Source organism: Schistocerca serialis, chromosome 2 (genome assembly GCF_023864345.2).
Source record: "Schistocerca serialis cubense isolate TAMUIC-IGC-003099 chromosome 2, iqSchSeri2.2, whole genome shotgun sequence".
Taxonomy (NCBI): domain Eukaryota; kingdom Metazoa; phylum Arthropoda; class Insecta; order Orthoptera; family Acrididae; genus Schistocerca; species Schistocerca serialis.
This window is the reverse complement of record NC_064639.1, coordinates 621,865,393-621,881,743: the sequence shown is the minus strand read 5'-3', so window position 1 is coordinate 621,881,743 and position 16,351 is coordinate 621,865,393. Positions and strand designations below refer to the sequence as shown.

Sequence of the window (16,351 nt, the reverse complement as noted above, 5' to 3'; positions counted from 1 at the left end):
CATGTACATGGCCTGTCTGCTGCTGAACATTACCTCAACCAGCAGTTACGTGATTCCAAACCTATTATTCCCTTTCTGGTAATCAATTTTATATTTACAAAAAAACTACTTTACCTTTGAGAGACAGACACACAATAACAGATCAGGGGCACAGCCATGGGAACCTGGACGGCTGCTTTCTGTGCCAACCTTTTCATGGGTCACTTGGAAGGGAGTTTTCTGGGTTCCATTAGCCTTCAACCACTGTTCTGTTTTAGATACATTGATGACATCTTCGCGATGTGGACGCATGAGGATGCTGAGTTGTTAAAATTTTTGAAATATGTAAATACATTCTCCCAATTAAATTTCGCATGGTTGTATTCCAAGTCTCATTTCACTTTCCATGACATTGACCTCATCCCTGCAGAGGGCCAGACATACAATTCACTTACTAATTGACTTACTAGCAAGCAACAGTTGCCATTCTTGCAACATCAAATGTTTCCTCCTGTACAGCCTTGGCATTTGAGGCAAACATACTTGTTAAGATGAAAACTCTTTACTGCAAAACACCACCATTCTCACGCCAGCCTTCACTGGATGCAATTACCCCACCAGCCTAGCTCAAAAGCAAATTTCCCAGGCCATCACATCCAATCCTGGTACAACTCATCCCTTGGAAAAAAAAAGAACCTTAGGAGCACACTTCTTGTCAGTTGGTGCCATCCTTCTATTGAATATATTAACCAGCTACTTCAACAAGGCTATGAATTACGAAAATCATGCCCTGAAATCAGGTCCACCAAACCTAGAGTAGCTTTCTGTTGTCCCCCAATCTCCACAATATCCTGGTGAGACCCTATGCTCCTTCTGCACCCAGTTCCCTACCCTGTGGCTTCTACTCTTGTAACCATCCCCTATGTAAGTCTTGCCCTGTGCACCCTTCTACCGCCACCTACAGCAGCCCTGTAACTAGCAAAACATACTATCAAATGGAGAGCCACCTGTGAAATCTCACACATCATGTACCAGCTGTTTTGTAAACACTGTTGAGCCTTCTACATTGCTATGATTACCACCAAGTTACTGGTTAGGATGAATGGGCATAGATAGAGGGTGTACACTGGCAGTATACAATATCCTGTTGCACAGCATGCTCTAGAACATAACAGCCATGCCTCACTTGTCTACCACATACACTGATCAGCCAGAACTAATAGCCAGTATGTCCAGCTTTTGCACAGATAATAGCAGTGATGTGTTCTGGCATGGAAGCAATGAGGCCTTGGTAGGCTGCTGGAGAGAGTTGCCGCCACATCTGTGCACACAAGTCACCTAATTTCCATAAATTCCATGGAAGGACTGATGAGGTGTGATGCCACTTTCAATCATATTCAAAAAGTGTTTGACTGGGTTCACATCTCGTGAGTTGTGGGGCCAGCACATCAATTCAAACTCACCATTGTTTTCCTTGAACCACTCCATCACACTCCTGGCCTTGTGACATGACGCATTATCTTGTTGAAAAATGCTGTTGCACTTGGGAAACATGGTCAACATGAAGGGGTGTATGTGGTATGCAACCCAGTGTGCAATTCTCCGTGGCCATCATGGTGCCTTGCACAAACTCCACTGGATCCGTGGATACCAATGTGAATGTTCCCCAGAGCATAATGGAGCCATCATCAACTTGTCTCTGTTCTGCAGTGCAAGGCTCAAGGTGCTGTTCCCCTGGAAGATGATAGATTTGTGCCATCCCATTGGCATGATGAAGAAGGCATCAGGATTCATCAGACCATGCAATGCTCTGCCACAGTGTCAATGTCTGGTGCCAATGGTCACATGCCCATTTCAGTTGAGTTGCCAATGTTGTAGCGTTAACATTTGCACATGCATGGGTTGTCACCTGTGGATGCCCATCATTAGTAATGTTTGGGGCACTGTGTATTAAGACACACTTGTATTCTGCCCAGCATTAAAGTCTGATGTTAGTTCTGCCATAGTTCACCACCTGTCCTGTTTTACCAGTCCACCCAGCCTAAGACATCCAACATCTGTCATGAGTGGTGACTGCCCAACCCCATGATGTCTGGATGTGGTTTCACTTTGGTTTCCTCATGTGTTGAACACACTCACCACAGCAATCCTTGAACACCCAAAAAGCCATGCAGTTTCGGAAATGCTTGTGGGGAGCCTCCAGGCCATCAAAATCTGCCCTCGGTCAAACTTAGATGGATCACGTGCCTTCCCCTTTCTACACACAGACAGCATGCTCATTGATATTACACACATTGTGTGTGTATCATACTAGTAGTCATTCCTCACCAGGTGATGTTGCTACTGTCTGGATGGTTTTATATCTATAGCTCTCAGGTTTTCAGATCTTCTCTAGTACAGTCCCCCAGCAACGAGTGTTTCCTTCTCATTCGGGCCCTTAAGTCTCCCCAGACCTGGGGTTCTGGGTGGCTTTCCCATAACCCTCCTCATTTCCTAAACCTCACCAGTCCTTTTTGTTCATACATTTTCTGTTCCCTTCAGCCTTACTACCAGAAGAAAGAGCCACCTGCTCTGAAAGCTTGCACATTTCCTTTGTGTCTTCTCCTGCCACCACTTGGTGAATAGATTTCTTTGTCTAGTCAGTTATATTAAACAACAATTATTATTTTAAAAAAGCACTGCTCCTCATGTCTTCATAAAAAAATTAAGATGCAAGAGTGGCAGTCATGCTCTTTAATGTACCTCTGGTAGCCAAACAACAGGTGCTTGGTACGGTTTTTATTTTTATTCTGGGTAAACATTTCTTTTGGGTGAGGTGGGGAGGGGGGAGCACATCCATTAGATTGTTTGTGTGATTAATCATAGTGATGTGGAAATAATTATTTTACATTCATATAAGACTTTAATTTGTAAATATGGCTGATCATTTACAAGATTTTATATATAGTTAGCAATACCTACCCATAACCTTTTTACAGATCACAAAATAGAAATTCCTCTATAAAGTAGAAAGTGTTGTCAAGGAGAAACTGTTTAAGTTTGTTTTCAAGTTTAACTGACAGACATTTTACATCACTAGGTAACTGATCAAGACAATCTTAATGTGGCATAATTAATGTCATTTTTTCTTCTCAAACAATGGAAACTCCATGTTGGAACATCAACACTGTTAGGAAAAGGATAGATTGCTACTCACTGTAAAGATGACCTGTTGAGTTGCAGAAAGGTAAAATGAAAAGATTGTTACACATTATAGCTTTCAGGCAAAGACTTCTTCAGCAAAGAAAACACACACATTCACACAAGCAATCACACCTCGTACTCACATGACTCTACCACCAGCAGTTCATATCAGAATTCGGATTTTGCTCATATTTTGGGCCACCATATACCTGGAATTTCTGCAATGCTGGCAGGAAGAATTGCACCTACAGAAGGAAAGGCTGCAGCAGATATGGAGGCACTGTTGAACCAGAGTGAGATTTCCTTTGTACCTTTGCCCTACCAATGGCAAGCCAGGTGCCTGTTATGCAATTTTATTCCTTGCCCCTGCTGCCTTGATACCATTTGCTGGTTTCATTGAGTCTACAGAAAGATGTGAGAATTACCTGCACTGTTTCTTCCTGCACTGCCAGGTAAGGCTTACTGGCAATCCTGTTGATCAGGCCATCTTGCTGTAGTCCAGCAGTGCAGGTTTATATGAAGTTGTCCAAAATTTGAAGCCCTCTGCTGAGCCCAAGAAACTACTCTTTGATAAGCTTTGCTGGTCGCTGATGCAGTAATTCAGAAACCAAACTTATGTGGTGGTGGCATGGTTGCAGACTAAGCAGCACAACAAGTGTTCTGGAAAATCGTATGCAGCTTGGCTCACTGATTTGCAGGGCCTCTAGCACGAGTGTTGTTTTGAGTGTCCCAATTATGCTATCACTTACACAGCCTCACTAATTCAGAATGTGATTGTCTGGTTAGTGCCTGATCCCCAGGTTTAGACTTATATTGCCCAGATTGCAGAACTGCATGAGCTGTCGGCAGTGGTGAAGAATAATAGAAAGGTGGCTGAATTAGGTGTGTGTATAAAATAACCCCTGATGCCCTGTGGGATACCCTTGGCTGCCTCGCCTCCCATTGTGTGTTGAAGCCATTGACAATAGCAGACCAGTGGCGTCATGATGATGCCCATCTTCACCTGCACTGAGCTTGGTGGGTCTGCGTAGGTTGCAGCATCATAATTCTCACCTGCAGTGGTTTTCTGGTCCTTGGTATCATTCTCCTTCCTCTCATTGGGTGAGCCAGCAGACCTGCCTGTCATTTGTTGCAAATTTAACAAGATTTACCTGCACAGGGAGGCCATGTGTGAGATATGCCGTTGGGTAGACCATTTGGCAGCTGTTTGTGACAATTGGAAGACTGCTAGTCAGTCATTGGACACCCCTGTGATTTCAGTGTACCCTTTGGCTGTCTCTGATGTCTTGCATGTATCATCCTGGAGTATTTTACTGATGTTGGTAGTGGATGGGTGACTGTCCCAACTTCAAGTTGTCAAGGAAGTGATCGTCAGCCTCTCCCTACTGCAGTTATATGGCTCACAGTTTGAGAACACCTTGGGCCAGATAGAAACTTTCAAGGCATATGTTTCTCTTATGCTGTAAGAAGTACCTAATTTTTTTGCCCCCACCCTCTTCCCTTCACCGTGATTCAGAAGCCTGATGGCACCTTGCACCTTTGCAGCAATTTTAAAGTGACAGTCAATGCGCAATGTATCATGGATTCATATCCATTTCTGCAGCAGTTGGAATTGTTGGCAAAGTTGTCAGGCAGCAGTATTTTTCCTACACTGACTTGCGTGATGCATACCTGCAGTTGCCATTGGATGAAGTTTCTCAGACATGCTTGGTCCTCAACAACCCATTTGGGCTTTACTAGTTTAATTGCTTGCCTTCTGGAAAATCATCTTCAACTCGAATTTATCAATGGTATTTCAGACAGTTGATTCAGGGCATTCCCTATTGCATCAATTACCTTGATGATATTCCATCATTTTCCAATGCCTCCTGGTATTTTGCCTTTGTTGCAAGCTGGAAAAGTGTAGATTTTTCTCCTTAAAGGCGCATTTTTGGATCATGTAGAGATGAATGGATGACCACATCGAAGCCATTGTCAGACTGCCAGCACCCAAGAACCTGAAAGAACTCCAATCTTTTTTTGGTAAGATTTCACATTAACTTTGTCAGGTCCACAGATTGGCAATGAGATTTTCAGCCTCTCAAGCAGTGTTTGTGCTATGCTCCCCATCTGGCTTCTTTTAGGCCAGGTAAACCTTTAACCTGACCTGGGAAGCATTCTAGTACAACATTAGTGCCAGGTCAGGGAAGACTTACCTTCTCACCCCATCTTGTAAGTCTTCCCTGACCCAGGTTCTGGGTGACATTTCTAAACTGTAGTCTTTTCCCTAAACCTCTCCAGTCCTTTTTCTTCACCACTCTTCCTTCCCCGTCAACTCCTCTGTCAGAAGAAGGAGCCACTGGCAACACACACACACACACACACACACACACACACACACACACACACACACACACGCGCGCGCGTGTGCGCGTGTGTGTGTGTGTGTGTGTGTGTGTGTGTGTGTGTGTGTGTTTTTCATGTTTTCATGTTTTCCCCTGCCACTCCTTGGTGAGAATTTTTTTTTAATCTATCCATTACATTACATTACATTACATCTACAGTCTTTGATGGAACAGTGAGCCCAAGGGAACATAGCCACTGTGAGCAGCACTACCATCCTATTCAAGACTGATGGGAAGCTGTGGGCACCATCATCCAATGTGCCTCCTGGGGCCTAACCACTGGATCCAGGGAGCACTTTATCATTCATCATCGTGGGGACTTGGAACTGCTACCGTCCATCCTCTATTCCTATGAGCAGACTTCAATGCTGACTGTTGTTGTCCTGCCTTGAGTTTGCACACAGTCTATGGTGTGATCAGGCAATCCCCAGTACTCTTTTTCTGTAACTGCTAAAAGCCATGGCCAGAACACGTGATGCCACACCACCGGCGTCGCCAGTGGCCCCCTCATGTCACTGGATGCTGATGCCACTGTTCCCCTGCAGGACGAGACTGCATGCCATGAGTTGGTATTGGCACATTCCTGGCAGGGTGTACTTCTGTTTCACTGCAGGGAGCAGCATGAGACTCCAGACAACTGTGTATTTTTCAGTAATAAAGATGTATTTTGTTAATAATGTTTCACTGGCACCTCTGGGCATCCCACAGGCCGTCATTCCCAGCCACTGCTCAACCACACATGCACTGTGAATCAGCTAGGTCTGATCATGCAGACCTACTGTCATCACCTAACATTGCCTCCCATGCTCCAGGGCGCTATAGTACTAACAAAACACACACATTGCTATAACGACATGTTTTTGTTCCATAGATTTCAATCTGGCACTGCAACACTGCTGAACTCCCGCACTTCTTGTTTTGTCACGTTTATTTAGTTTTTTTTTTTATTTTAATATGTTGTATTCTTGCAGAATGGCTTCTCTAATTAATTTAAGAAAGTAAAGCTGTGCTTGTTTCTATGGATGGTTTGAACACCATGGTGCTTTACTACTTACAGTCCTATTGCAGATTATATGCTCTTGTCTTCCTCTGACCTTTGAAATGACTTGCAGCCAATTATAGGTGAGCTGCAGTTTGATGTGACTCTGAGACACAAGCCAACTTGTCATTTTTCAGATACAGAAATCACTGCCATAGGTAAAAGCAGTGATGAATGACAGAAAGAAGATCCTAAGACTAGCTGAGAATAGATGTGTTTATTTGATAATGTTGTCCTGTAGACAAGATTTGCACTTGGTCTGTCTTGCAATGTAGTCTCTCTACAGTTTAGTTTGCTGTCTGTAGTTTTGCAGTTGTATACTGTAAGTGTTTAGGAAGGAAGAAGCCTGCGAAGAGCAAAACCTAGTGTGTTGGTGTAGAATGTCCCTCAAGATCCATAAACCATTCCAGAGTATATGACGCTTATCCACATTTTTATTTCACAGAACAGGTGGTTTTTGGAGTGAGCTGATTCCCCTGCACATATGCTGTGAAGTCTATTTTATTCATTTCAGAGTTCTTATACATGTGTAGCAGTTTTTCTGCTAAATCTCTTGTCTAGCCAATTGTAGTATTATGTTATCTTAGTCTCAAAACTGACCAACCGATTAAATTCAAAATGGCAATTTTAGTTTTGCTCGCCTGCCACCCCCCCCCCCCCCCTCTCCTACCACTTCCACCCCCACACTCCACAGATGCCTGTGTCCTCCACCATATATTAAAGTGCAATTTGTGTTCAATGTCCTGTCTATATAGTTCCACAAATGAGTAGATCAAGAGATATGCATAAATCTTCGGTGCTTTTACCGCAATGATCTACATTCTGATGAGGATAGGGTCCATTTAAAAGCTCATCTTTGACTAACACTTATTCTGATGTGTTGTCTAGAAAGTATCATACTGTATGGGCATATATCTTACTGTATATGTTCCAGTCTTGTCTAACTTCAGCTATCAATTTTTCCCTTAACATTATCAGATAGTTTTACCATCCATAGTGTCTTTGAAAATTGTGAGCCAGTGATATGATTATCCCCTATACTACAACAGTCTGTAACTCAGTTTGACCTCTACTGTTTGTGATGTTTGTATCAAGAAGGCTTGTTCTTGGACAAATAGTACAGCTGCTGTCTGTTGACCTCTCCAGTGATATGAAAATTAGTGCCAAAAGAGAAAAGTAATCATTTATCTACTTTGAAAACAAAGCACACATTAACAGTCTGCTGCCAGGAGCATTTTTTGATAGGGACATGTAAGTTATAGTGTGAATTAATGAAATTTATCCTTCCTCAGAATGTCTTGAATGCTTTATTGAAGAACTTTTGACTTACTCTTGGTTCTCTGGGCAGAATACTTTGGATTTATTTATAGTTTGACAATCACTTTTTCCTAAATGTATTCATCAGCATACATAGACTTTTTCAGCAGTGCATACCAACATCTGACTTTATCCAGCAGTTATTCTGCAGTTTTGTGAGGTACTGGTTTTCCTTGAGGTGGGATCAATTGAACTTACTAGTCACATTTTGGTGTGAGTAACATACACATCCACATGCCTACATTACTTTCACCCACTCTTCCTACACCATAACCACTCATTGGAACAGAAATTTAAAAAATACATTTTGATTGTAATGTACAGGAATTTTTTGGAGGCCATGTTTGTGTCTCGAAAAAACTCCTGGCTTTATAACATATTTCAGCACCTAAAATTAAATGTTTCACTTTCTTTTGTTTCAGAGGGATAGTCTACAAGTCTTCACTTGACTGCTTGGTGAAAACAGTTCAAAATGAAGGATTTTTGGCACTCTACAAAGGTTTTCTTCCAGTGTGGATTCGCATGGCTCCATGGTCCTTAACTTTCTGGTTGTCTTTTGAGCAAATACGACATACCATAGGTGGTTCAGCTTTCTGAATAAGAAAGCAGTGTATTATTGCCACTCTCTACAACTTTCATTATTTTGTGTGTACTGTACAATAGTAATTTTGTTCATAACTTTGTTCATAGTTACATTATGTTTTAGTATGTTCTGCACAAAAGTTCATACAGGCTGTGAAGATCACAAAATATTTCTGTAAAGTAGTATCAGCTACCCAGCTGCAGACACTACTCTTCATAGAGTTTCATCAGTTGTATCAGAAAATTACAAAAGTTATAGGTATCATTTATCAAATACAAATTTTCATAATTATTCATTAGCAGCAAAATAATGCAAGGAGGTATTTATTATTTGAAAAAATGTAAATAAGAGCACAGTAAACAGTTTGCCTGTTTAATACACAAGACTCCTGTAAATTAATCTCTTAAGATAAACTGAACTGGATGTTACAACCACACTTCACCTGTTGCACCTGATTTATGCTCTACTGTGTAGAAAATACTACTACAAAGATAAATCTGTTGTAGAATTCCAAGCAAAATTATTGTTATCAGGGTCCAATGTCTGAGAATATTGAGTGATCAAATATAATCTGTAGTATTATTTTCTCCAGGAATATAAATAAATGAACTGAGACTTTTCTGGACATTCCTGGTGTGTACTATTAGATATGATCCGATTTGTATCAAATCACAAGTTAGTGCCAACATTCTGTTACAGTTGTTATTTTTAACTTTTTATTGCAAGTATAAATACAAGTGTTGGGTTCCTCAAAAGTATTAGAAAAACACGTGGTCATCATATAATGAGAACTATGGTACAGCCATAGACAGTGTATAGGGATTTCTGCTCCCAGAGGGTAACATACTTCCATGTTTTTTTTTTCCTCATCACTGAGTGTTGTCTGCATGTTTCACGTCATTGTGTAATCTCAGGCAGGATAAAAAATCCTTTAAAATTCATTAATCGCTACAAAATGAAGAAAAGAAAAAAAAGGGAGATTGAAATGCAACAGCATTATAATTTTAGTGTGTGGTTAAGCTCACCTGTCAAAAAGGAAATTTGTATATCATAAAGTAATTTCACAGATAGCTATTTTAATATGTCTTTTATTAAGTACTTGTTGTGACCTGGCAAGATATTCTTGCAGTTTATTTGAATGTGAATGTTTATTGGACTGCTTGCTATTTGTAAGAAAATTGTAAGCAACATTATACCTGACTCAGCCTGTGTGTTGTTGAGAACTGTTTTTATATCATTGTTGCTTCTGTTGTATTTTTAATATGAATATATATGTATATATATATTTGTTTTGTAGTTGATAGATGAATAAAAAATTCAAATTTATCAACTTTCCTCTTCTCAGTTCATATAATGAAAGTTTTTACTGGGCTTTAAAAAAGAATACAATTTTGGCATGTTAGTATTTTGAGTGTTGTGAGAGTAATTATTTGTTTGAAATCATGTACCGATTCAGTATCCTATTCATTTCCTAGAAGTCAATTTAAAATGTCAGTATTGCTCTGTTTATAATACAGTATAAGCATTTTGAATTGTTTTCAGTTTGTCATCTTGATATCCTTTGTATTAACTCAGAAGTTTCTATTTATGCAAAATGACCAAATTTGGTGGCAGGGTAATCAATACAATAGACTTTCATTAAGGAAGAACAAGGTTCAAACACCTTTCTGGTCACCCAAATATATTTAATCTGTTCCTTCAAAAATGTTCAGCCAACAGTTTCTCCCCTTGCTCCAGTTGAAGTGGTTTTTTTTTTCATCAAAATTGCAATTATGTGAAAAAAATTGAGAAATTCAATAACTGTTTCTTCTCATTAAAATTTTTATCAGAATACACTCCAAACATTTTGAATGGTTTAGCTCCAACGAATTTATCATAATACAATGTTTTTGGTGAACTGAAAAATCTTTTCCTTATGGATGTGAGCATATATTTAAAAATACAGTCATGCGGGGAGAGGTGGGGGGTGGTGGGATGTGGGGGGGAATGTGATGACACTAAAACTGAAAGTGAGAAGGATGCTGAATGTGAACAATATCTTGTTAGAAAGAAAAAATAGAAACTTTCAGTGCTCTGTGCAGGCTTTTCAACAAAGCTACATGGTTTCAGATACATTAATGAAAATAAATGTGAAAATGCAGTTAGCAATAAAATTTCTAGAAGTTATTTCAATCACTGAAGTAGAAGCATTATGACACTGTACTTTGTGCTCTCTACAAGAATTTAAAAACATTCTTAAAAACTGATACACTCCAAATATATTTGATCAGACATAACAGTAAGAGTATCAAGATGAATGAGCATTGAAGAGAATGTAGTAACCATGCATTGCTGTACTGGTCATTGTCACAGACTACATTAGTTGGCATTTGTTTTCTTCCATCATGTTAATGATGTACCAGATGTATAATGACCCTGTGGATTATTATAATGAGTGCATCCTTAGTGTAATTTGTTATTGGTAGATGGGGAATGAAAACAAGGAGAGTGAAAGCTAAAGCTTCTTTATAGCTCGCTCCTGTTAAGAAGCAGCGAGGTGGTCATAGAACTTAACATACCCATCCAACTAGTGGATCACTATCAATGATCTCTCACACACTCATCCCATGATGTACTGTAGACAGGTGAGGAATTTAGCTCATATTTCTTTATTCATTTCAAATATTTATAAATGCAAATATATACAAAAATTAGAAATAAATAAAAAGTATGTTTATCAAACAATGGAAAATCCAGGATGGAATTTAACAATATTTTCAAATGGATAGTTGCTACTCACCATATGGCGGAGACAAAAAGACTGCCACAAAATGAGCTTTTGTCCAACAAGGCCTTTATTGAAAAAAAATAACAGACACACACTCATGCAAATGCAACTCACACACACATGATCACAGTCTCTGGCATTTGAAGCCAGTGCATGATGCAAAATAATCTACAAAGAACTTCAAGATTGTTGTTGTTGTGGTCTTCAGTCCTGAGACTGGTTTGATGCAGCTCTCCATGCTACTCTATCCTGTGCAAGCTTTTTCATTTCCCAGTACCTACTGCAACCTACATCCTTCTGAATCTGCTTAGTGTATTCATCTCTTGGTCTCCCTCTACGATTTTTACCCTCCACGCTGCCCTCCAATACTAAATTGGTGATCCCTTGATGCCTCAGAACATGTCCTACCAACCGATCCCTTCTTCTGGTCAAGTTGTGCCACAAACTTCTCTTCTCCCCAATCCTATTCAATACTTCCTCATTAGTTACGTGATCTACCCATCTAATCTTCAGCATTCTTCTGTAGCACCACATTTCGAAAGCTTCTATTCTCTTCTTGTCCAAACTATTTATCGTCCATGTTTCACTTCCATACATGGCTACACTCCATACGAATACTTTCAGAAATGACTTCCTGACACTTAAATCAATACTGGATGTTAACAAATTTCTCTTCTTCAGAAACGCTTTCCTTGCCATTGCCAGCCTACATTTTATATCCTCTCTACTTCGACCATCATCAGTTATTTTGCTCCCCAAATAGCAAAACTCCTTTACTACTTTAAGTGCCTCATTTCCTAATCTAATTCCCTCAGCATCACCCGACTTAATTAGACTACATTCCATTATCCTTGTTTTGCTTTTGTTGATGTTCATCTTATATCCTCCTTTCAAGACACTGTCCATTCCATTCAACTGCTCTTCCAAGTCCTTTGCTGTCTCTGACAGAATTACAATGTCATCGGCGAACCTCAAAGTTTTTATTTCTTCTCCATGAATTTTAATACCTACTCCGAATTTTTCTTTTGTTTCCTTTACTGCTTGCTCAATATACAGATTGAACAACATCGGGGAGAGGCTACAACCCTGTCTTACTCCCTTCCCAACCACTGCTTCCCTTTCATGTCCCTCGACTCTTATAACTGCCATCTGGTTTCTGTACAAATTGTAAATAGCCTTTCGCTCCCTGTATTTTACCCCTGCCACCTTTAGAATTTGAAAGAGAGTATTCCAGTCAACATTGTCAAAAGCTTTCTCTAAGTCTACAAATGCTAGAAACGTAGGTTTGCCTTTCCTTAATCTTTCTTCTAAGATAAGTCGTAAGGTCAGTATTGCCTCACGTGTTCCAGTGTTTCTACGGAATCCAAACTGATCTTCCCCGAGGTTGGCTTCTACTAGTTTTTCCATTCGTCTGTAAAGAATTCGTGTTAGTATTTTGCAGCTGTGACTTATTAAGCTGATAGTTCGGTAATTTTCACATCTGTCAACACCTGTTTTCTTTGGGATTGGAATTATTATATTCTTCTTGAAGTCTGAGGGTATTTCGCCTGTTTCATACATCTTGCTCACCAGATGGTAGAGTTTTGTCAGGACTGGCTCTCCCACGGCCGTCAGTAGTTCCAATGGAATATTGTCTACTCCGGGGGCCTTGTTTCGACTCAGGTCTTTCAGTGCTCTGTCAAACTCTTCACGCAGTATCGTATCTCCCATTTCATCTTCATCTACATCCTCTTCCATTTCCATAATATTGTCCTCAAGTACATCGCCCTTGTATAGACCCTCTATATACTCCTTCCACCTTTCTGCTTTCCCTTCTTTGCTTAGAACTGGGTTTCCATCTGTGCTCTTGATATTCATACAAGTCGTTCTCTTATCTCCGAAGATCTCTTTAATTTTCTTGTAGGCGGTATCTATCTTACTTCTAGTGAGATAGGCCTCTACATCCTTACATTTGTCCTCTAGCCATCCCTGCTTAGCCATTTTGCACTTCCTGTCGATCTCATTTTTGAGACGTTTGTATTCTTTTTTGCCTGTTTCACTTACTGCATTTTTATATTTTCTCCTTTCATCAATTAAATTCAATATTTCTTTTGTTACCCAAGGATTTCTACTAGCCCTCGTCTTTTTACCTACTTGATCCTCTGCTGCCTTCACTACTTCATCCCTCAAAGCTACCCATTCTTCTTCTACTGTATTTATTTCCCCCATTCCTGTCAATTGCTCCCTTATGCTCTCCCTGAATCTCTGTACAACCTCTGGTTCTTTTAGTTTATCCAGGTCCCATCTCCTTAAATTCCCACCTTTTTGCAGTTTCTTCAGTTTTAATCTACAGGTCATAACCAATAGATTGTGGTCAGAGACCACATCTGCCCCTGGAAATGTCTTGCAATTTAAAACCTGGTTCCTAAATCTCTGTCTTACCATTATATAATCTATCTGATACCTTTTAGTATCTCCAGGGTTCTTCCATGTATACAACCTTCTTTCATGATTCTTAAACCAAGTGTTAGTTATGATTATGTTGTGCTCTGTGCAAAATTCGATCAGGCGGCTTCCTCTTTCATTTCTGTCCCCCAATCCATATTCACCTACTATGTTTCCTTCTCTCCCTTTTCCTACACTCGAATTCCAGTCACCCATGACTATTAAATTTTCGTCTCCCTTCACAATCTGAATAATTTCTTTTATTTCATCATACATTTCTTCAATTTCTTCGTCATCTGCAGAGCTAGTTGGCATATAAACTTGTACTACTGTAGTAGGTGTGGGCTTTGTGTCTATCTTGGCCACAATAATGCGTTCACTATGCTGTTTGTAGTAGCTTACCCGCATTCCTATTTTTTTATTCATTATTAAACCTACTCCTGCATTACCCCTATTTGATTTTGTGTTTATAACCCTGTAGTCACCTGACCAGAAGTCTTGTTCCTCCTGCCACCGAACTTCACTAATTCCCACTATATCTAACTTTAACCTTTCCATTTCCCTTTTTAAATTTTCTTCAAGATAAGATGTAATAAATCAAGTTGTACAGAATTAGATGGTAATATTGTAGGTGCACAGACATTTCAGTTTTTCCAGCAGTACAGTTTTAATGCAATCCAGAAGACAAATCTGCTTATTAAGCTGGTGCACATCTTGATTACCTTTTGGCCACTTTGGCTGCTTCGGAGTTAATTTTGATTCTTACAACAAGTGCTAGGAGATTATTCCTGCAACTTCATCTCTTTGTTGTTTTCTGACATTTGTGTATCAGATTTAAACATCATTATACATCCTGTGTGTCTCTGTCTTCACTACAACTACTCTTCCTATTGAGAATAAGGCAGTATCAGATAAAATATTGAGATCGTCAACTGGCACAAGTCATCAGTTATGTCATCTCAATAAATTACGCATGTTTGCAATTCAGGTAATGTATTAAGTCTTCCTTGCAGAGTAGTAACCTGGAAATAATTTTTAATTCTTTTTAAAACAGAAGCAATATTTCCACTGAACAGCTGTACTGCCACTGTCAGGTGCATTCTGAGCACAACCACAAGTTCAGACATGTGATGAGTACATATCAGCCACCATGTGCTGATACGAAATTCAATGTTGTGTAGTGTACAGTGCAACATAGTGTTCTTAGCAAGTGAATTGTAGCTGTCTAAGCAGTTCCATGCCCAGTTGCCAAGGGTACTATGTTTTTATGCTTTTTTTTGTGAATTTGTTGCTAATGTATGCTTCTCACCCACTTTCTGTTACCTGGTGTTACTGACTTGTAGCCTGTAATCAACTCCTTTTTATGTGAAGAATTAGAGTTCTGAAGTACAGCATTTCTGTCATGCCCATTTAGAAGAGAGACGTCAGGCTTGCATTCATAATAAATTTTCAAAGAATCAGCGCATGTGTCATGCACTTAGTCACTATTAAAGCATCAAGTGATAATTGGTTAGTCAAAAGCAGAGTTGAACCCAATAATTGGTGGCCCCAATGTGATCAGCGGAATTTCAGAAGAATCGCACAGTGGCCAAAGAACCAAAAGCATCGAGAACAGCAGTCTGCCTTCCAACATTCTGGTCAGATAACCCTTTTCTTTGGTCCATGCAAGCACCAATGAGTTTTTGTTGCACAGAGATAACAGCCAACATGATTAAGTTCACACCCATAGTAAGCCAGCTCGCCCATTGATTTGCTACTGGCGTGCAAGACATAATTACGGTGCCACCGGAAATAGACTTGTACCCTAAGCTCAAGTAAGAATTGATACAACAAGTGGCTGCATTCTAAGAGGATCACATACAGTAAGGTTTTACTCAGGAGGAGATTGGCAACAGAAAACCATCCCAGTACCTGCGACAGTAAGGTTGGCACAATCACTGTATTGGATAACATGTTGCACATGCTATGGAACAGTCATTTGCCACTGCATATAAAATACATACCTCCCTTGCAGATTGATGTGCTGCTGGATTCCATGGTGCAGCAGGCTAATCGAATACAAGACCCAATTGCAACTTTACAGGTCATTGTAGTCAGTGCAGGACAACGGTGCAGCCACTGCAGCAACAGTAGCATGGGCTAACCATGACTCACTCACAGAAAAGGTCAAATGGTTGGTGTCACCACTCAATAAGGTGACATGTAGATGTTCTGGTACCACCGCTGTCAGGCGAAGAAGTGTTCATCACCATGCTCTCACCTAAGTGCAACCAGTGGTCAGTAGTAGGTGCAACCAATTGCCAGTTGTTCAGAAGTGTTCATCACCGTGCTCTCACCCAAATGCAACTGGTGGTCAGTAGCAGGTGCAACCAATTGCCAAATGTCCTCCAACTGCCTGCTTGTCACTAACAGAGGTTCCAGCATGAAATTCTTAGTAGATACTGGATCAGATCTGAGCATCCTACCTCAAACGTTCATGCTTCATTGCCAGCCATCAACTGCCTTCCTTCTGATGACCGCTAACAACTCCTCAGTCACAACGTATGGTTCTCAGTGGACGGAGATCAACCTTAGACTGTGCTACCTGTACATGTGGCACTTCACCATTATGGACATCACTAAGACAATTCTTGTAGCACGACCAACTATATTCAGACGTGAACACTCACATGGTG

At 40.2% G+C, this 16,351-nt stretch overlaps 1 protein-coding gene across 1 annotated transcript in view; it reads left to right on the top strand.

Annotated features, from left to right (window-relative positions):
* Positions 1 to 9,759, top strand: part of LOC126457678 (mitochondrial uncoupling protein 4) — a 422,954-nt gene extending 413,195 nt beyond the window's left edge. Inside the window, exon 8 of the mRNA XM_050094182.1 lies at positions 8,325 to 9,759. Within this exon, the coding sequence (XP_049950139.1) occupies positions 8,325 to 8,499 (175 nt within the window). The 3' untranslated portion in view covers positions 8,500 to 9,759. The remainder of the gene's footprint in view (positions 1 to 8,324) is intronic.
* The last annotated feature ends 6,592 nt before the right edge of the window (positions 9,760 to 16,351 follow it).